General features: G+C 40.3%; 2 protein-coding genes across 13 annotated transcripts in view; one reads left to right on the top strand and one right to left on the bottom strand.

Moving 5' to 3' along the window:
- Positions 1-281: 281 nt before the first annotated feature.
- LOC103381117 (toll-like receptor 5) lies at positions 282-4,453 on the bottom strand. 2 transcript variants are annotated; one of them, NM_001328232.1, is given in 4 exon segments: positions 282-583; positions 644-893; positions 1,054-3,036; positions 3,632-3,735. In NM_001328232.1, coding segments are annotated over 2 exon segments (1,950 nt in total). In that variant the 5' UTR covers positions 3,680-3,735; the 3' UTR covers positions 282-583; positions 644-893; positions 1,054-1,134.
- Positions 4,454-4,826: 373 nt separating this feature from the next.
- Positions 4,827-14,091, top strand: part of LOC103381118 (dystrobrevin beta-like) — a 33,614-nt gene continuing 24,349 nt past the window's right edge. For 6 of the 11 annotated variants that reach the window (XR_003050148.1, XR_003050147.1, XM_017033809.2 and 3 more), the window contains exons 1-2: positions 4,828-5,317; positions 10,489-10,540. The gene's annotated coding sequence lies outside the window, so the exon portion shown is untranslated. Of the gene's footprint in view, positions 5,318-10,488; positions 10,541-14,091 lie in introns of all 11 variants that reach the window. The other 5 variants (XR_003050146.1, XM_008313332.3, XM_017033806.2 and 2 more) reach the window with 3 other exon arrangements.

Genomic DNA, 14,091 nt, shown 5'->3' with positions numbered 1-14,091 from the left:
AAAGGTGGGAGGGGCGGATGATGCAGGAATCCAACGACAATCAGGAAGTGAGTGTGGAGGAGCCTGTTTCCATGNGTGTGTATCAATATTAATATGGTTGGCCCGTCAGGCCGGGAGAGGAAAATAATCCAATAAAGACTTTGTCACTGACATCGACTGGACGTGTTTTTGAATTAGCATCGTGAACTAATGACTGTCGTGACGTCACCACACCTTAGTTTAAAAATCACAAAGTTTAAAATCATAGCTACATGACATACATAACAACCAGGATAAACCGATACTTTGAAGTTAATTCGCTTTATTAATCAAATGTACCTTCTCCAAATGTTACAAATTTGGTAAAATAAAAAAAGACAGAGCCACTAATTAGACTAAAAAAATGAATATTGATGTTTTTAAAACACTTTTTTATAAATAGCCAAAACAAAAAATATTTTATTTTGATGAAATCGTAATGGTATCATGGTTATATGTTAGTGATATAAATGCCGTGCAAATAAACGATGAAAGTCCATGTAGCAAAAAATATAATGGCGATGCTGCCCCCTGCTGTTATAAATGAGGAGTGCAAATAAATGAAAATACTTTATCTTTTTTGCGACTGGATTATCTTCATATTAACTGAAAGAAATGAGCATTTTTTTGAGAAACAATTTAATAATTATGAACAATATTAAGACATTTACGAGTGTTTCTAATAATCACATGGTTGTATCTCATAGGAATTCAATATTATCGTATCTCCTAATATCACGACACTGTCTCATTAAAGTTTTTAACTAAAATATTTTTAAATAGTATCCAATATTACTGCAGTAGTATCTATCTTTAAGTGTAAAAACTCAAAATGCTCCAATGTTTTGTATAGATCAGACTTCTCTACCAAAAAGTCAAAACCATATCTCCTAATATCACAACACTGTCTCATTAAAGTTTTTAATGAGACAGACTTCTCTACCAAAAAGTCAAAACCAAGGTATGGTTTTATGTTTATTTTTAATATACTTTATTCTTTTTTCCGGCAATTTCAAGATAAAGAGGGAGTTAAATATAGTATATGGTAGTAGTACAATACTGCAGAATACTCAGTAGAACTATTTTTGTTTATTCTAAGTATTTGCCTGATGTTTTTTAAACAGGATGAACGTTTTCTTCCAGCAGTTTGGCCTGAGCTGCGTAACGTAACACGGGAACATCACGGAAACTTGGGGGAAATGCACATTTCAGCACGTCATGTATACTCATCAGGTGTACGTGAGTCTGATTGAGCCACGTCAGAAAACTCTTCAGGTTGGAGTCACAGAGGAATCGATTCATATTTAGTTCAAGGAAGCTGAGGGTTTGGAAAGCAGCGGGGTCTGGAGAGGCTATGAAGTTGTTGGAAAGATCCAGTGTCTTCAGATGTTTGGGGAAAACTCCCGGAATCAGATACGTCAGAAGGTTAGACGAAAGATCAATGGCAACAACCGAGGTCATGCCCTTGAAGATGTTCCATGGAACAAACTCCAGCTTGTTATCACGTAGGCTGAGCGTTTTCACGTGTTTCATGTCGTCAAACACAGCCTGGCATCTGTGCTGAGACCAAATTGACTGCAGGGAGTTGCCGTGAAGATCCAGGACCTGCAAACGATTGGGACCGACGGATGAATGTCGAGAGCACAAGTTGATTGCGTTCCCTCCAAAGTTAAAGTGCTGGAGATGATGGAGCTGAGACACCAGGCTGTAAACACTCTCCAAGTCTGTCACTCTGTTGTCACTGATGTCCAGATACGTGACGTTAGCAGCAAATTGAGCAACGTTGCTCATGAACCGATGCGTCAACCTGTTGTCATTCAAACGGAGATCATGTAAACTGGGGAGAGACGCTGGGAAGCCAAGGTCTCGCAGAGCGTTCCCCGTGAAAAGTAATGTTTTCAGTTTTGGAAGTCCACTGAAGGCCTTGTACCCAAGGACGCCGATGTTGTTGTGGGACAGGTCCAGGACCTCCAGGTTGGTCAGAAAATGAAAAGTGTAAGAATAGATTTCCCCCAGTAGATTGTGGGATAAGTTGAGCGTCTTTAATTGATCCTGCAGACCCTCGAAGGCATTTCTGTGAATCTCATTCACTCTGTTTTGGGAAATGTCAATAAGTTTGGCCTCTCTCAGTGGATTAAAAACCCCGTGTCGCAACGCAAATATTCTATTCTTGGACAGATCCAAAATCTGAAGAGTACTGTTCCTTAAGCCTTCAAATGTGCTGTTGTCAGGATCAGGGAGATTATTGAATGAGAACCCTTTGCCCACGTGCCCTGACAGTTTGAGGTGGGAGATCTTTGTCCCCTCGATGGCTCTGAGGAAGTGCTTTATTTGACTCATGCTCAGCCCGTTGTTTGACAGGTCAATGCTCTGAAAGGACATTTCTCTGAAAGGATTGCCACATGTTTTCCAGTCCAAACTTCGATTACTCAGGCCGCCGGGACGAAGTCCGGATTCTAAATTCAAGGTGTTGAAATGCTTCCCCCGAAAAGCTGTGAGATCCGATTCACACAGCTGTACGATTCTGTTCAAGCGCAGATCCAGATATTTGAAACTGCTCATGTTGGCAAAGAACTTGGCAGGTTGGAGTCTCCTTATGTGATTGCCAGAGAGATGGAGTGTCTCTAAAGAGGACAGCGGCTGCAGGTATTCCTCCTGCAGTATTGATTCGTTGAGAGAACAGTGACTCAAGTCCAGCTCCTGCAAACTGGACAACCCCACGAAGGCCCTGGGCTCCAGCTGAAGATCCCGGTTCCCGCTGAGCACCAGCTTCTTTAGGCGACTTTGAGCAACAAAGGCGTCGTTTCTAATCACCATCGACCTGTGAATTCTATCAAGGTACAACTCCTCCAGCTGTGTGAGTCCTGACAGGTATGTGGAGTTGATCTCAGGGAGGTGCCTCACAGACACGTACAGGTAGGTGAGACCAGGAGGGAGAAGAGGGAGCCATGTGTTGGAAAGGAACAGACACTGAGCCCTAGAGCCAGATATGTAGCACTTTGAGTGACTCAAGTTCACCTGCGTGTGGAAAAGAACATGGGTTTCATTCTCATCAGCTATTATTTGATAGTAATTAAAAAAAGATAAATACAGTAAGAAACATTTTATCGTAATAAAAAAGATAAATACAGTAAGAAACATTTTTTATGTATGTTTTGAAAGTGTGAGCAGAGTTACAAGAAAGTAAAAAAAGACGAAAAATAGACGAAAAAAGATTAAAAAACAGAGAGAAAAATTAAAAGAAGAAAAAAGGAAAGAAGTAAATTGAAATACAGAAAGAAAAATGAAGAAGAGGAAAACAATATTGTAATGTCAATCAAAATAATAAAATAGTTCTAAAATATTAGTTGTTAAATGTGGTGAAATTTATTACAAAAAAGCACAAAATCCTAATTAAGTGAATAAAATGTTGCATAAGGTAAATAGAATTAGCTTAAGCTATACCTTAAACTCAACAAACTTAATAGTTACAAGAGCTAAAAGTTAAAGAGATTTAAAGGGAATTGATCTAAAATGACACATTTTAAAATATCTTTCCTTTGATTTTCTTTCTTTTCTTTCCTGTCACAGAGTTAAACCTCTATCTCCAGATCCCGCTCCTGTGTTTACCTACCTGTAGGACAACACAGATGGACAGCAGCTGAAGACACAGCAGCCTCATCCTCACACTTCTCTCTTCTTCTTCTCCTCTGAACAAAAACAACAACCACCTGATCTGACATCCGTCCGTCTGCTGCACTTTTATCTGTCACTGCTTCACTGAAGTTGAATGACCTCGATCTGAAAACACCAGACAAACATCGATATCTCCACAGAGAACTTCCAACTTTGCATAAGCCGGGGGTGTCCTCTCGTGTGTAAACTCTAGTGATTTCAGTGACACAAACATGAGCTGGTCATTTGTTTACTGCAGCAGTCGGGGGTTTCTGGTCTTTTATGATCGTCATTGTGTTCTAACAGAGCCCTGGTGAAAAGCTATTAAAAAAAATCAAAAAAGGAGTTATTAAGACATGTTAGGTTTTCCTTCCTAGCACCTGATTGGTCAGCCTCAGTATATAGAACCACTAGAGTTAATCTCTTTATCAGGTTCTGCAACAGGAACAAACTTCCTCTAATTCATTTTCCGTGTGAAGCCTGCCTGTAACATTGCCGATTAATCACACAGTGTGAGTGTGTTTCTGTCACACGGAGCTGGTGAATTTCACAACCACTGCTGAATGATAGTGGGTCAAACACAGACACTGGGTGAAAGATTATACATTAGGAAAATAATAAGAGCAAAAAACAGTTATTGAGATCTCTATCTTCTCCTGCAGATGTGTATTTCTGATCATAAATACCCCACGTGGACAGAGATATCAATAAAAAAAAAGAAAATGAATGAATAAATAAACACTGCACCACTTGACAATCACTAAAATACACTAAAATACACTGAATTGCAGAACCATACATAGGTGGTCACCTAGGGCGCCATCTACTGGAGCGGTCAATGCTGTAACCAAAACTAAAAAAAACCTCAGTAAAATACCTAACCGCTACTGTCAACCTTTATTTGTGCTCTTGTCTTGAAAATCACAAAAACCTCATCACAAAAACAAAATCCTGCTTTTATATTACAATGCAATTGTTTTTAATTATTATTACACTTTTTCATTATTCATATTTTGAGTTTTTTTTATTTATGCCATTTATTTTTTAACTGTAGTTCCATGTTATTTATTATTTTTAGCCTGTGCCTGTCATTCAGCTGTCACTCATTATTTTGGGTGGGGGGGTTGCTGGGGGTTTGTGGTAGGGGGCGGCTTCAAACTATAATCAGGTAACAATAATGACTAGAGCCGAATGAGAGTGGATTAATTACTTCATAATTGTCCTGCCCACCGCAGATTTAAGTCAAACACAACCTACCTTTAAAAACAATGAGTGGTTATTAATAACGGTAGTGACAGTGAGTGGCAGGCAGGGGGCGTGTCGAGTGGGACGAGCCAAGGAGGCGAGTATGACTTCTTTCAAAAATAGTTCACTTCATCACAGTCAGTAACCCGTAGAACAGCAGCTGCAGAGGAGGAGAAGGAGGAGGAAAAGGAGGATAGTGTCAAACATGGCCCCCTACGGAAATAAATAACGGGACCGGGGGGTTGCGGGAGTTTTTTTTTTTTTTCCAAGTATAAAACCGAGATCAAAACACCGTGAAAAGAGGAAGCGGACGGAAAAGGAAAAGCAGTTCAATTCAGCGGCACGTTTCCCTGTGTTGATGTTGGTGTTGGGCGACGAGTACCTGCCGCAAAAAGTCCCGGTAAGTACATTATTCTGTCCGTGTACGGTTCGGTTTTACGTTCAAATGCGAGCCGAACGTTAAGCTATGACCGCCGTAAGTGATTATGGCTGAACTGGGAAAAAAGAGAGAGAATTTCAGACAGCTTTCAAGTCCACATTCATTCGAAGGACTAAGGTGAAGAGGGAGTTAAAAAGTTTTTTTTTCTGCAAACATGGCCGCTCAGATATCACTCAGCTTCCCAGAAGTAGACACAACTAAAAATAAAAAAGAAGTCGATAAAAAGCTACAGCTGTGCCTCCTTTTATATTTATAAAAATTCTATAAATGTTTTTTTTAAACATAGTAATAATATCGCGGACATACTATGACTAAAAATGTCCAGTAAGTTGTCCCTCCCCCGTGCGGAGTCATAAGTCAGGCCCACTTTTCAAATCAAAACCACGATTGGTGTCCACTTATGTGGGAGGAACGATATCCCATTCAAATATCTGGCATTTTTTGCAGTCCCTGCCTCTCCGTGGATCCTGTCGAGATGTTTAACATTTCTCAGTGTGTTCATTTAACTCAGCATAGATCATCTTAAATTTCGGCACTGTATTTTAAAGAATTTACGAGTGTTAAGTTTGCCTATGAGCAAGAAAAGATGGGGCAAAGACGCCATTGACACGAACCTGGGATTATTTACACTAGTTCCTGTCAGAAAAGTCTTTTTCCTTTTCCTTTTTCCATAGACAATGTAAGCATAATAGTCGTAGATGACAAGTCTCACGAACATTACACTGGCCTTTAATAAGGTTAAAGTCTGTATTCAGTGTTAACACACCACATAAATCAGTGTATTAATGCAGTTTTATGAAAACCTCTACAACTACAGACAAATAAATAAGGTTGTTAATATTTAAGTCCTGCGTACATATGGATGAACAAAAAATGAATTAAATTAAGAAAAATAACATAAAATCACACTATGTAAACACAAAAACCAACAACAGACTCCAAGTGCTGTTTGTACTGAAAAAAAAATCCAAATGAAAGGGAAGACCTAAAAAGACACAGATTACAGTAATTGACAGACTTTACGCTCCATGAAGGTCGATTATCACGATGTGTACTTAAGTTGAGTCGCGGGCAATTTGTTGACATCTTACAAAAATAGCCAAATGAGAGAGGAAAGAAAATGAAGGTGAGCCGTGAGTGATAACTGGGTATAAAAATGCAGCTCTGAGCATCACCTCCATATGTTACCTGCAGTAATGTTACCCACCGCCAGCCCATAATCTCTGACATCTAATCAGAGTGGGAGCTGCATATGGAAATGTTCTGGGATGTTGTTTCATTTACAGCAGTCCTGCAGAGTTGTGTTTCTCTCTACAATACCGTGTGGGTGGGGAGATAATGGTTGTGAGGATGAAACCCTATAATTAGAAGCTGCCGTTTCTTCCCGGCTTGCAGTTTATATAATTTCTCTCGAATTAAATTATAGTGTAATTCAAGTATTCTTTGTTTTGGATATACTGTAGAAGCAGCTGCGTTGTCCTCCAACATCTCTGGTGACCTCAGCGCCCGCATCCCCCTCCCCCTCCTCTTCTAAGCCCCCCCCCCACAGTTTGTGTTTTATTGAGTTGATTCTCAGATAATTTTGCAAAATTGCAGTAAAGTGCAGACCTTGTTGTTCAGCAGAAAAAAAAACTGCTATTGTGTTGTTTGTATAAATGGTTTGGCGGTGGTTTTTCCAAGGTCACTCATATGTTGTTGACCCTGCACTTCGTCAGGTCATCGATCTGCGCTGGAGCAAGGTTAGTAAAAAAAAAAAAGGGAATAAAAAGTGCAAATTCTGAGTTTTAAGTAAGTTTAAGTTTGGGAACAAGAAAAAGAAAAGTCAAATCACGCCGACGTTATTTGTAAGCAGTGCACGAGGCCCAAAGGAACTGAAATGAAATGAAACATTTGGTGTCTTCAAGACGGTCGCTGCAACTTTCACTTCCTCCCCTCGTCTTTGTGTGTCAACCTTCCTGTTGCTGTCATCGTCTCAGCGGGTAGTTCTTCTCTTTTCCGGCCCCTTCGTGCCGTCGACCGACTGTGACATTTATAACACCACCACCGCAGTCGACACAGTGTGACATCAGAGTTTGTGACCCAGTTAGGCCACTGGGGCACAACCCTGGTGTGGAACCAGTTTCTTTGCTCAGAGACTCTACATTTTTTGTTGTTAGCTGTAGCTCTCGGCTCTCCTGCAGGGACATTTTTAGCCGACTGGCACAATGTCAAGGCTAGGATATCACATGACCTCTTGGAGAGTGAGGATTGTTACCATGTATGGCCCAGAGACAGGAATCCAAACTATGGGATGTATTTAAAAAAAAAAATCCTTCCTTTTGTGAGAGTTCTTTCTCTGTTTGAGTTATACAATTCCATTTACATATTTAATCATTATAAAATGTTGATCAGTGGGTCTGACAAGACTAAAAACTCTAAGTCCTATATTTCCACCCTTCGTCCACTGAATGTTGCTCTGATACACAGTCTTTACACGTTGTTTTTTGCACGCACTGCCGGGTGTCGTTTTAGCGTCACTGAAGCATCTCAAGTTTAAAACACCATCTCAACAGCCAGCACCATTTTGTGGAGGTTTTAACTTACTTTGTGAAGCTACATTTTCAGTTGAACTTTTGCACTTTTTTTTTTCCTGACATTGTCTTTCTGTTCCATCATTTTTCAGATGTATTCCTCATATTTAAGATGGTTGACTGATCCTGATTTATGTCAGCACCATTTTTGCTTGTACTTCCTACAACCAGCATGACCTCCTTTACAGTTCTCCGAGCATTCCATCCCTGACCCCCCTCCCACCCCCCTCGTTCTAACTTCACCTGCAGCCACAGGTGAAGATGTAAACGGAGATGAGAGTGTGATCCTAAATCTGTGAAAACCCCTTCAGGTTTATGCTGCATCAGAGGAAGAACTGCTGCGGTAAAAAACAAAGCTGAGGACTGACTGACTGACTGACTGACTGACTGGCTGACTGACTGTGTTGGGGGCATGTTTCTTCTGGTATTAGAGAGTCTATGAAATATGACCCAGGAAGGCTGGTTTCAATAGCATGACCCTGAAAAGCTTCTTGTACGTTAAATCACCTCAAACGCATTTAGCTTCAAACATGGAGCTGTGTAGCTGAAGGACAGATATATGAAAAAATGAAGAAGAAAAAAATAATAAGAGTTGATGTTACAAAGCCTGAACATGTACTGATGGTATTGGCTAATGCAGCGCCAGAGTTGAAAGTTCAAGTTGTTCACATCGTAACAATTCCTTTATTTAAACACTGTGTAAACAACGTGAACCTGCCTATATCCAACGCTGTAGGTCAGGGGTCACCAACTGTATTTGTTGGAGGGCCAGAGTTTATTCTGTACAGACATCTTGGGGGACCAAACACTCAAATAAAATGAGAAGACAATGATGATTTTAGAGACCCTGTCAGCAGGCTCCGCCCACCACTTCACTACCTCAGAGGTCAATGTTAGCTCCGTGACCTGTGACGTCCTAGCTGCCCGTACAGAATGTGGAAGCAGATACGGGTTGCTTCTGTTTTCACCCGCCTGGCGACAACCCTGGGGTCACTGCAGGTCGGCCGGCTGGTCTTTTTGGCAGCACTGGGGTCAAAGGTTAGGAGTGGGGAGGTTTAAGAGGCAGTGATGCGGGGGGTTAGCTTTCAGTTCAACCTGTGGTTGTGTGTATATATATATGTATCTATATATTTATATATACATATGTATCTATATATTTATGTATATATGTATATATGTATATATGTATCTATATACTGTATATATGTGTATATATGTATCTATATATTTACATATATATAGATACATATATGTATATATATCTATATATGTGCATATACTTGTATACTTACCTATATATGTATATATGTACATATATGTGCATATACATATATATACATTCATGTGGGTATACATATATACATACACATACATACAGTATGTGTATGTATATGTATAAATACATATATACATACACATACATACAGTATGTGCATGTATATGTATCTATATAAGCATATATATACATATACATACACATACATACAGTACAGTGTGTGTATGTGTATGTATAACACCAATACACTGGTCAGTCCTGTCAGGACGGACTGTGAGATTACAGAGCAGCTGCAGCTGGTTATGTAGTTATGTGGCATGCATGGTGCGCATGTGGTGGTAAACACCCTCTTAGTCTTGTTTAGTACCACCTCACCCGTCCGACGCCTCTCTCCCCGTATCTCTGTCTTCTTCTTCTTCTTCTTCTTGTGTTCCACTCGTGGACTTCTACTTTGTGGATTTACCCACAGGAAGTGTAACCCTAAGGTAAAGTTCATTTCAAATCTGGCTGAACGGCGTGAAGTGCACGAGTTGGTGGCTCAGGCCGAGTGTGTGTGTGTGTGATTCTTATGAACAGGTGTGTGCATTTCGTGTGAAGAGTGAGAAAGTTGGTGTTTGTCAGAGAGTTTAGTGTGTGTTTGTGCAGTGTTTCACTACACCATTTGCTCTGTTTAGATGTTGCTGCTGCAGAAGTTTAACCAGACTAGAGGAGGAGTATTTTCTGCACAGATGCACCATTTGGGTGGCCTGCATCGATGGAACACTTTACCCCTATTACATGAACCGTCGCCCACTGATGCAGGGGAGATAGTTTAGGTTTAATGACAGGTGAAGTTTACTTCATGATGTAAACATAGAAAATATCATCAAACCAATCTCCCAGTTTATAGGATACTTCAAACCGACATTCCTCTGTGTACATTCCCTGTTTTTTTATATTTCTTTTTGGGGCTGATTTTTATGCCCGTCAGTGTAAAAATGACCCACTAGGTGGCAATAATGCAACTCAGCCTCCACCAACTTGTGTTGATGTTTGAGAAAAAAAAGAAATATGATGCAGCAGGTTACGATCGTCCCACTCTAATTCTGTTACTCATGGCAAATATGTCTCTCCGCGGCAGTTATTCATCGACTCCCGCGCCCCTCCTCCCCCGTTTGTCTTCTTCTGTGGAGTGTGTCTCCTTCAGTTTGTCCTCGCTGTCGTCCCCCAATGAGCCATTGTCTTTGATGTGAAAAGACTTTTCAGATTGTCCTTCTCTTTTCTCTGTCTCTGTGTCTCTCTGTTAGACGTCCCCCATTGAAGCTCCCCTGTCCTGTGTGACCCCCCTGACACGGAGAGGTATGACCACACACATGCAAACAGACACACACACACACACACACAGTTACACAACATTCAGTCCAATTAAAGGGATAGTGCGCTCATCCATATTCATATGCTTCAAAATAGTCAGAAAAATAACGATATTTTTGTTTTTGGAGAAATGACAACAGTTTATTGACTAAAAAGTCCAAAGACTAAGAAAAAAAAAAATCAGTCCAATTAAAGGGATAGTGCGCTCATCCATATTCATATGCTTCAAAATAAAGTGAAAATTAACGATATTTTTGTTTTTGGAAAAATGACAACAGTTTATTGACTAAAAAGTCCAAAGACTAAGAAAAAAAAAAAGAATTTTTTTTTTCCCCATTTATCCAAATAAAGAATAAAAACCAACTCACCAGATGAGACCTAGTTCTGTCCAATGGGTTCTGTGTCCAAGTGGGTTAGAATTTTTTTCATCTGAACTTTGGTGAAAAATAAAGTTAGCATATGATTAGCATATGTTCCCAGTCATTAAAAAAATAGTTTGGTTCTGTTTAGGATGAAGTCGTGATCAAAGTTAACATTACTGTCCAGTTCAGCTGAGGCTTCACTCTCAGTGACAGACGCATGGAATTTATCGTTTGTCATTTACTTTTACTGCAACACGTAACACAAAACTTGAGACAATTAAAAGTGCAGCAATGGTTTTATGGAGTGTGTGTGTGTGTGTGTGTAGCTTTGTGTGTTTAGGTGTGTGTGAGTTTACTGTATTTCAGACCGGCCTGCTCTGTTTGCATGTTTGTTTCTGTCAAGCTCAGCAAATGTCAGCCTTAATAAAACACCATGGTGCAATGGTGGTACCACCCACACAAACAGAGAGGGGCAACACACACACACACACACACACACACACACACACACACCCACACACACTGACCATGTCCTTCAGCGCTGAGTCCTTGAAGAAGAGTCTTTTAATGTCACATAGCACGAAGAATAAAATAATTAGTGTTTCAAAAAAAAGTGAAATGGACTGGATTTCTAAAAAAAAAAAAAAGAAAACTCATCCCTTTCTGGGTTTGGAAAAACAAATGTAATCAGTCCAACAAAATATATTTTTTCTTTGCTCCACTAAAACAGTTGCAGATGATTTATGGTCTGTGGACAGAACCAAAATATTCCAGGACTTTGGTTTTGATTTAGAGGTCGTAGAGACGCTGACTGACATTTTCTCCAATTTACTCCACTATTTAAAAAATTATATGTTTCTTTCCAGCTTTCTTGTGGAAATTATGTTTTTGTGATCAAGTCAAAAACATAATTTAATTTTAATTCTTTAGTAGTAATTCCTTTTATTTTCTACTTATTCCAACCAGTGTTAACTCAGCAGTTGTCACGTTTTAGACTCGTAGACTTGAATTCAGCCGTGATGTCACCTGAAGTTTGGGCCAGTCGTCCTCAGACCTCCCTGGCACTGCGTCAGAGTATGTTTGACTCCCTTCCAGTAGCAGGTTCTCAGGACTTCAGCCCAGTGATAAGGTGTAAAAACTGCAGCCCAGCCCTTGTTGGCCCTCTGACACAGTGGGGGGTAATTGCAGAGGGGGTAATTATATCTAGGGTGGCTTAAAGCTTTAGGAGTTAAAATAAGAAACAAACCTCACGCACCAAATGTTCCCACATGTCAGCTATATATGCAGGCAGAAAGACAGGCGAGGGTCGACGTTATCGCCGCGGCCCGGCTGGAAATAACAGTTTACTCACCGTGGGGTTCAGGGTTTTACAGGACGAGTGAGTGAGTGAGTGACTTTTAGAAACTGCTGCGTGTCCTTATTTGGCTCCTACACTGTCTGTGAGTGACGATAATGTTGATGGAAACATACTTCACCGGAAAGTAGAGGAGAAGAGAGTTGAACCAATAAACCCACCCTCCACCGAGCAGCTGTCGCTTTGATTACAAATACATACAAATGAGACAGACAGAGAGAGAGAGAGAGATGAGTTTGTTGGGTTAGCGCTGGTTAATATTGTAATCATGTTGACCTTGTTTTTTTGGCAGGCCTTAAAAGCAGTGTGTCAAACATCTGCTCAGTTCTAAACCGGCACAAATCATCAACGTCCCAAAAAATTGGCTCCTGAAGTCGATGAGTTTTTGGCTTGTTTTTTTTTTTGTTTTTTTTTGTCGTCTACCATTATTTTAAACACTTTTTAAAAATCCACAGTTTGGATGTTTGCCCAGTGATGTGTTGAATCTGGGTTCAAGACCTTTCTCTGGTATAAAATTGTCTTGGGGGCATTGGGTTCACAGCCCAGTGACATCATCAAGATGGTGGACCATCAGACGACTTTAGGAATATTTGTCCTACACCTACAGTACCAGCACAAAACACACTGAAACACACTGCACCATGCTGTGTTGCTGCTAGGATTTTTTTTTTTTAGGCATCGGGCGTCAGGTCACCCCCCCTTCCCCAATGTTCTCTCACCTTTGCTCTGCTGTTCCTGTCTGTCTAATTTTGTCTCTTTTTTATGAGTTAACAAGATATATTTATATTCCAGGATACAGACACACACACACACACACGCTACATCAAACTTGGACAAACCGTTGATGGCAGATATTAAATGTGCCAAATTATATTTGTATATTTTGTACATTTATAATAATGAACCTTGTGAGCAGTTTCACTGTAATTACAGTGTACATTTATAATATTGAACCTACTTTATTTCCTTTCCTTGTTGTGAGCAGTTTCACTGTAATTACAGGGAACCCCTGCGCTGAAAACCCTCATACTTTAAGGTCTGTTGGACTTCAGTTATGCGTCGTGGACAGAAACATTTGTAATAGGAACTTAGGAACTCACCATGAACTATTTTGTGTTTCATCCTATAATAACTGACTGGTTGATCCAGCCAGTGATGGTTATACACAGCTTCCAGGCACTTCCTCTTTGGCTCCACTTCCTGCACAAATCAAATCAGATTACTGTAGAAAATGGCTTTTTCTCTTTCGTTAATCAGCAGGACAATTTGTCCTTAAAAGGCAGAAAATGTGGTAAATGCACATTATGTTTTCGCCCGACCACGAGAATAATGACATCCTCGGATATTCAGCCGTGTCCAAACACCAAAGATTTTCATGTTTTAATGTCAAACAAGAAGAAGAGAATCCAGACAACAGTCACTTTTAAAAGGCCGTAACCAGAGATCGTGTTTATGTCTGAAAAAAAAAAAAGTTAATTCAAGACAATTATAAAACGGTAACTCGATGTTGAAACATAGTGAGTGAGTGTATGAGGTATGGGGTCAGATGTTTTCCCTAACATTTTTTTTTTTTTTTTTTTGGAACACTCAAGTGAACAGAGACACTTGGGTGGAGCGCTGAGGAGACAGGACACGGGCCCAGATGGAGGCGTGAAGCAGCTTGTTGCCCGTTTATCTGATCATCTGAACGCGCCGTTAACCTGCCCTGTCGCCTCGCTCCACCGCTGGCTCTCAGTAACTGGAGAGGACCTGCGTGTATTGTGTACTCGCTGAATGAAGTATCTTTCTCAAGGACACTTTAAAAGAAGTTGTTGGACCCT

This window comes from Cynoglossus semilaevis, chromosome 7, assembly GCF_000523025.1.
Source record: "Cynoglossus semilaevis isolate Cse_v1.0 chromosome 7, Cse_v1.0, whole genome shotgun sequence".
NCBI classification, from domain to species: domain Eukaryota; kingdom Metazoa; phylum Chordata; class Actinopteri; order Pleuronectiformes; family Cynoglossidae; genus Cynoglossus; species Cynoglossus semilaevis.
The sequence above is the reverse complement of the archived record's forward strand: the minus strand, read 5'-3'. Positions and strand labels throughout refer to the sequence as shown.

Bases quoted from the DNA above. Each gene is read 5' to 3' on its own strand.
- LOC103381117 (XM_008313329.3), bottom strand. From the start codon at position 3,679: ATGAGGCTGCTGTGTCTTCAGCTGCTGTCCATCTGTGTTGTCCTACAG. The intron at 3,037-3,631 runs GTAGGTAAACAC...TTCCACACGCAG, and splicing joins CCATCTGTGTTGTCCTACAG to GTGAACTTGAGTCACTCAAA.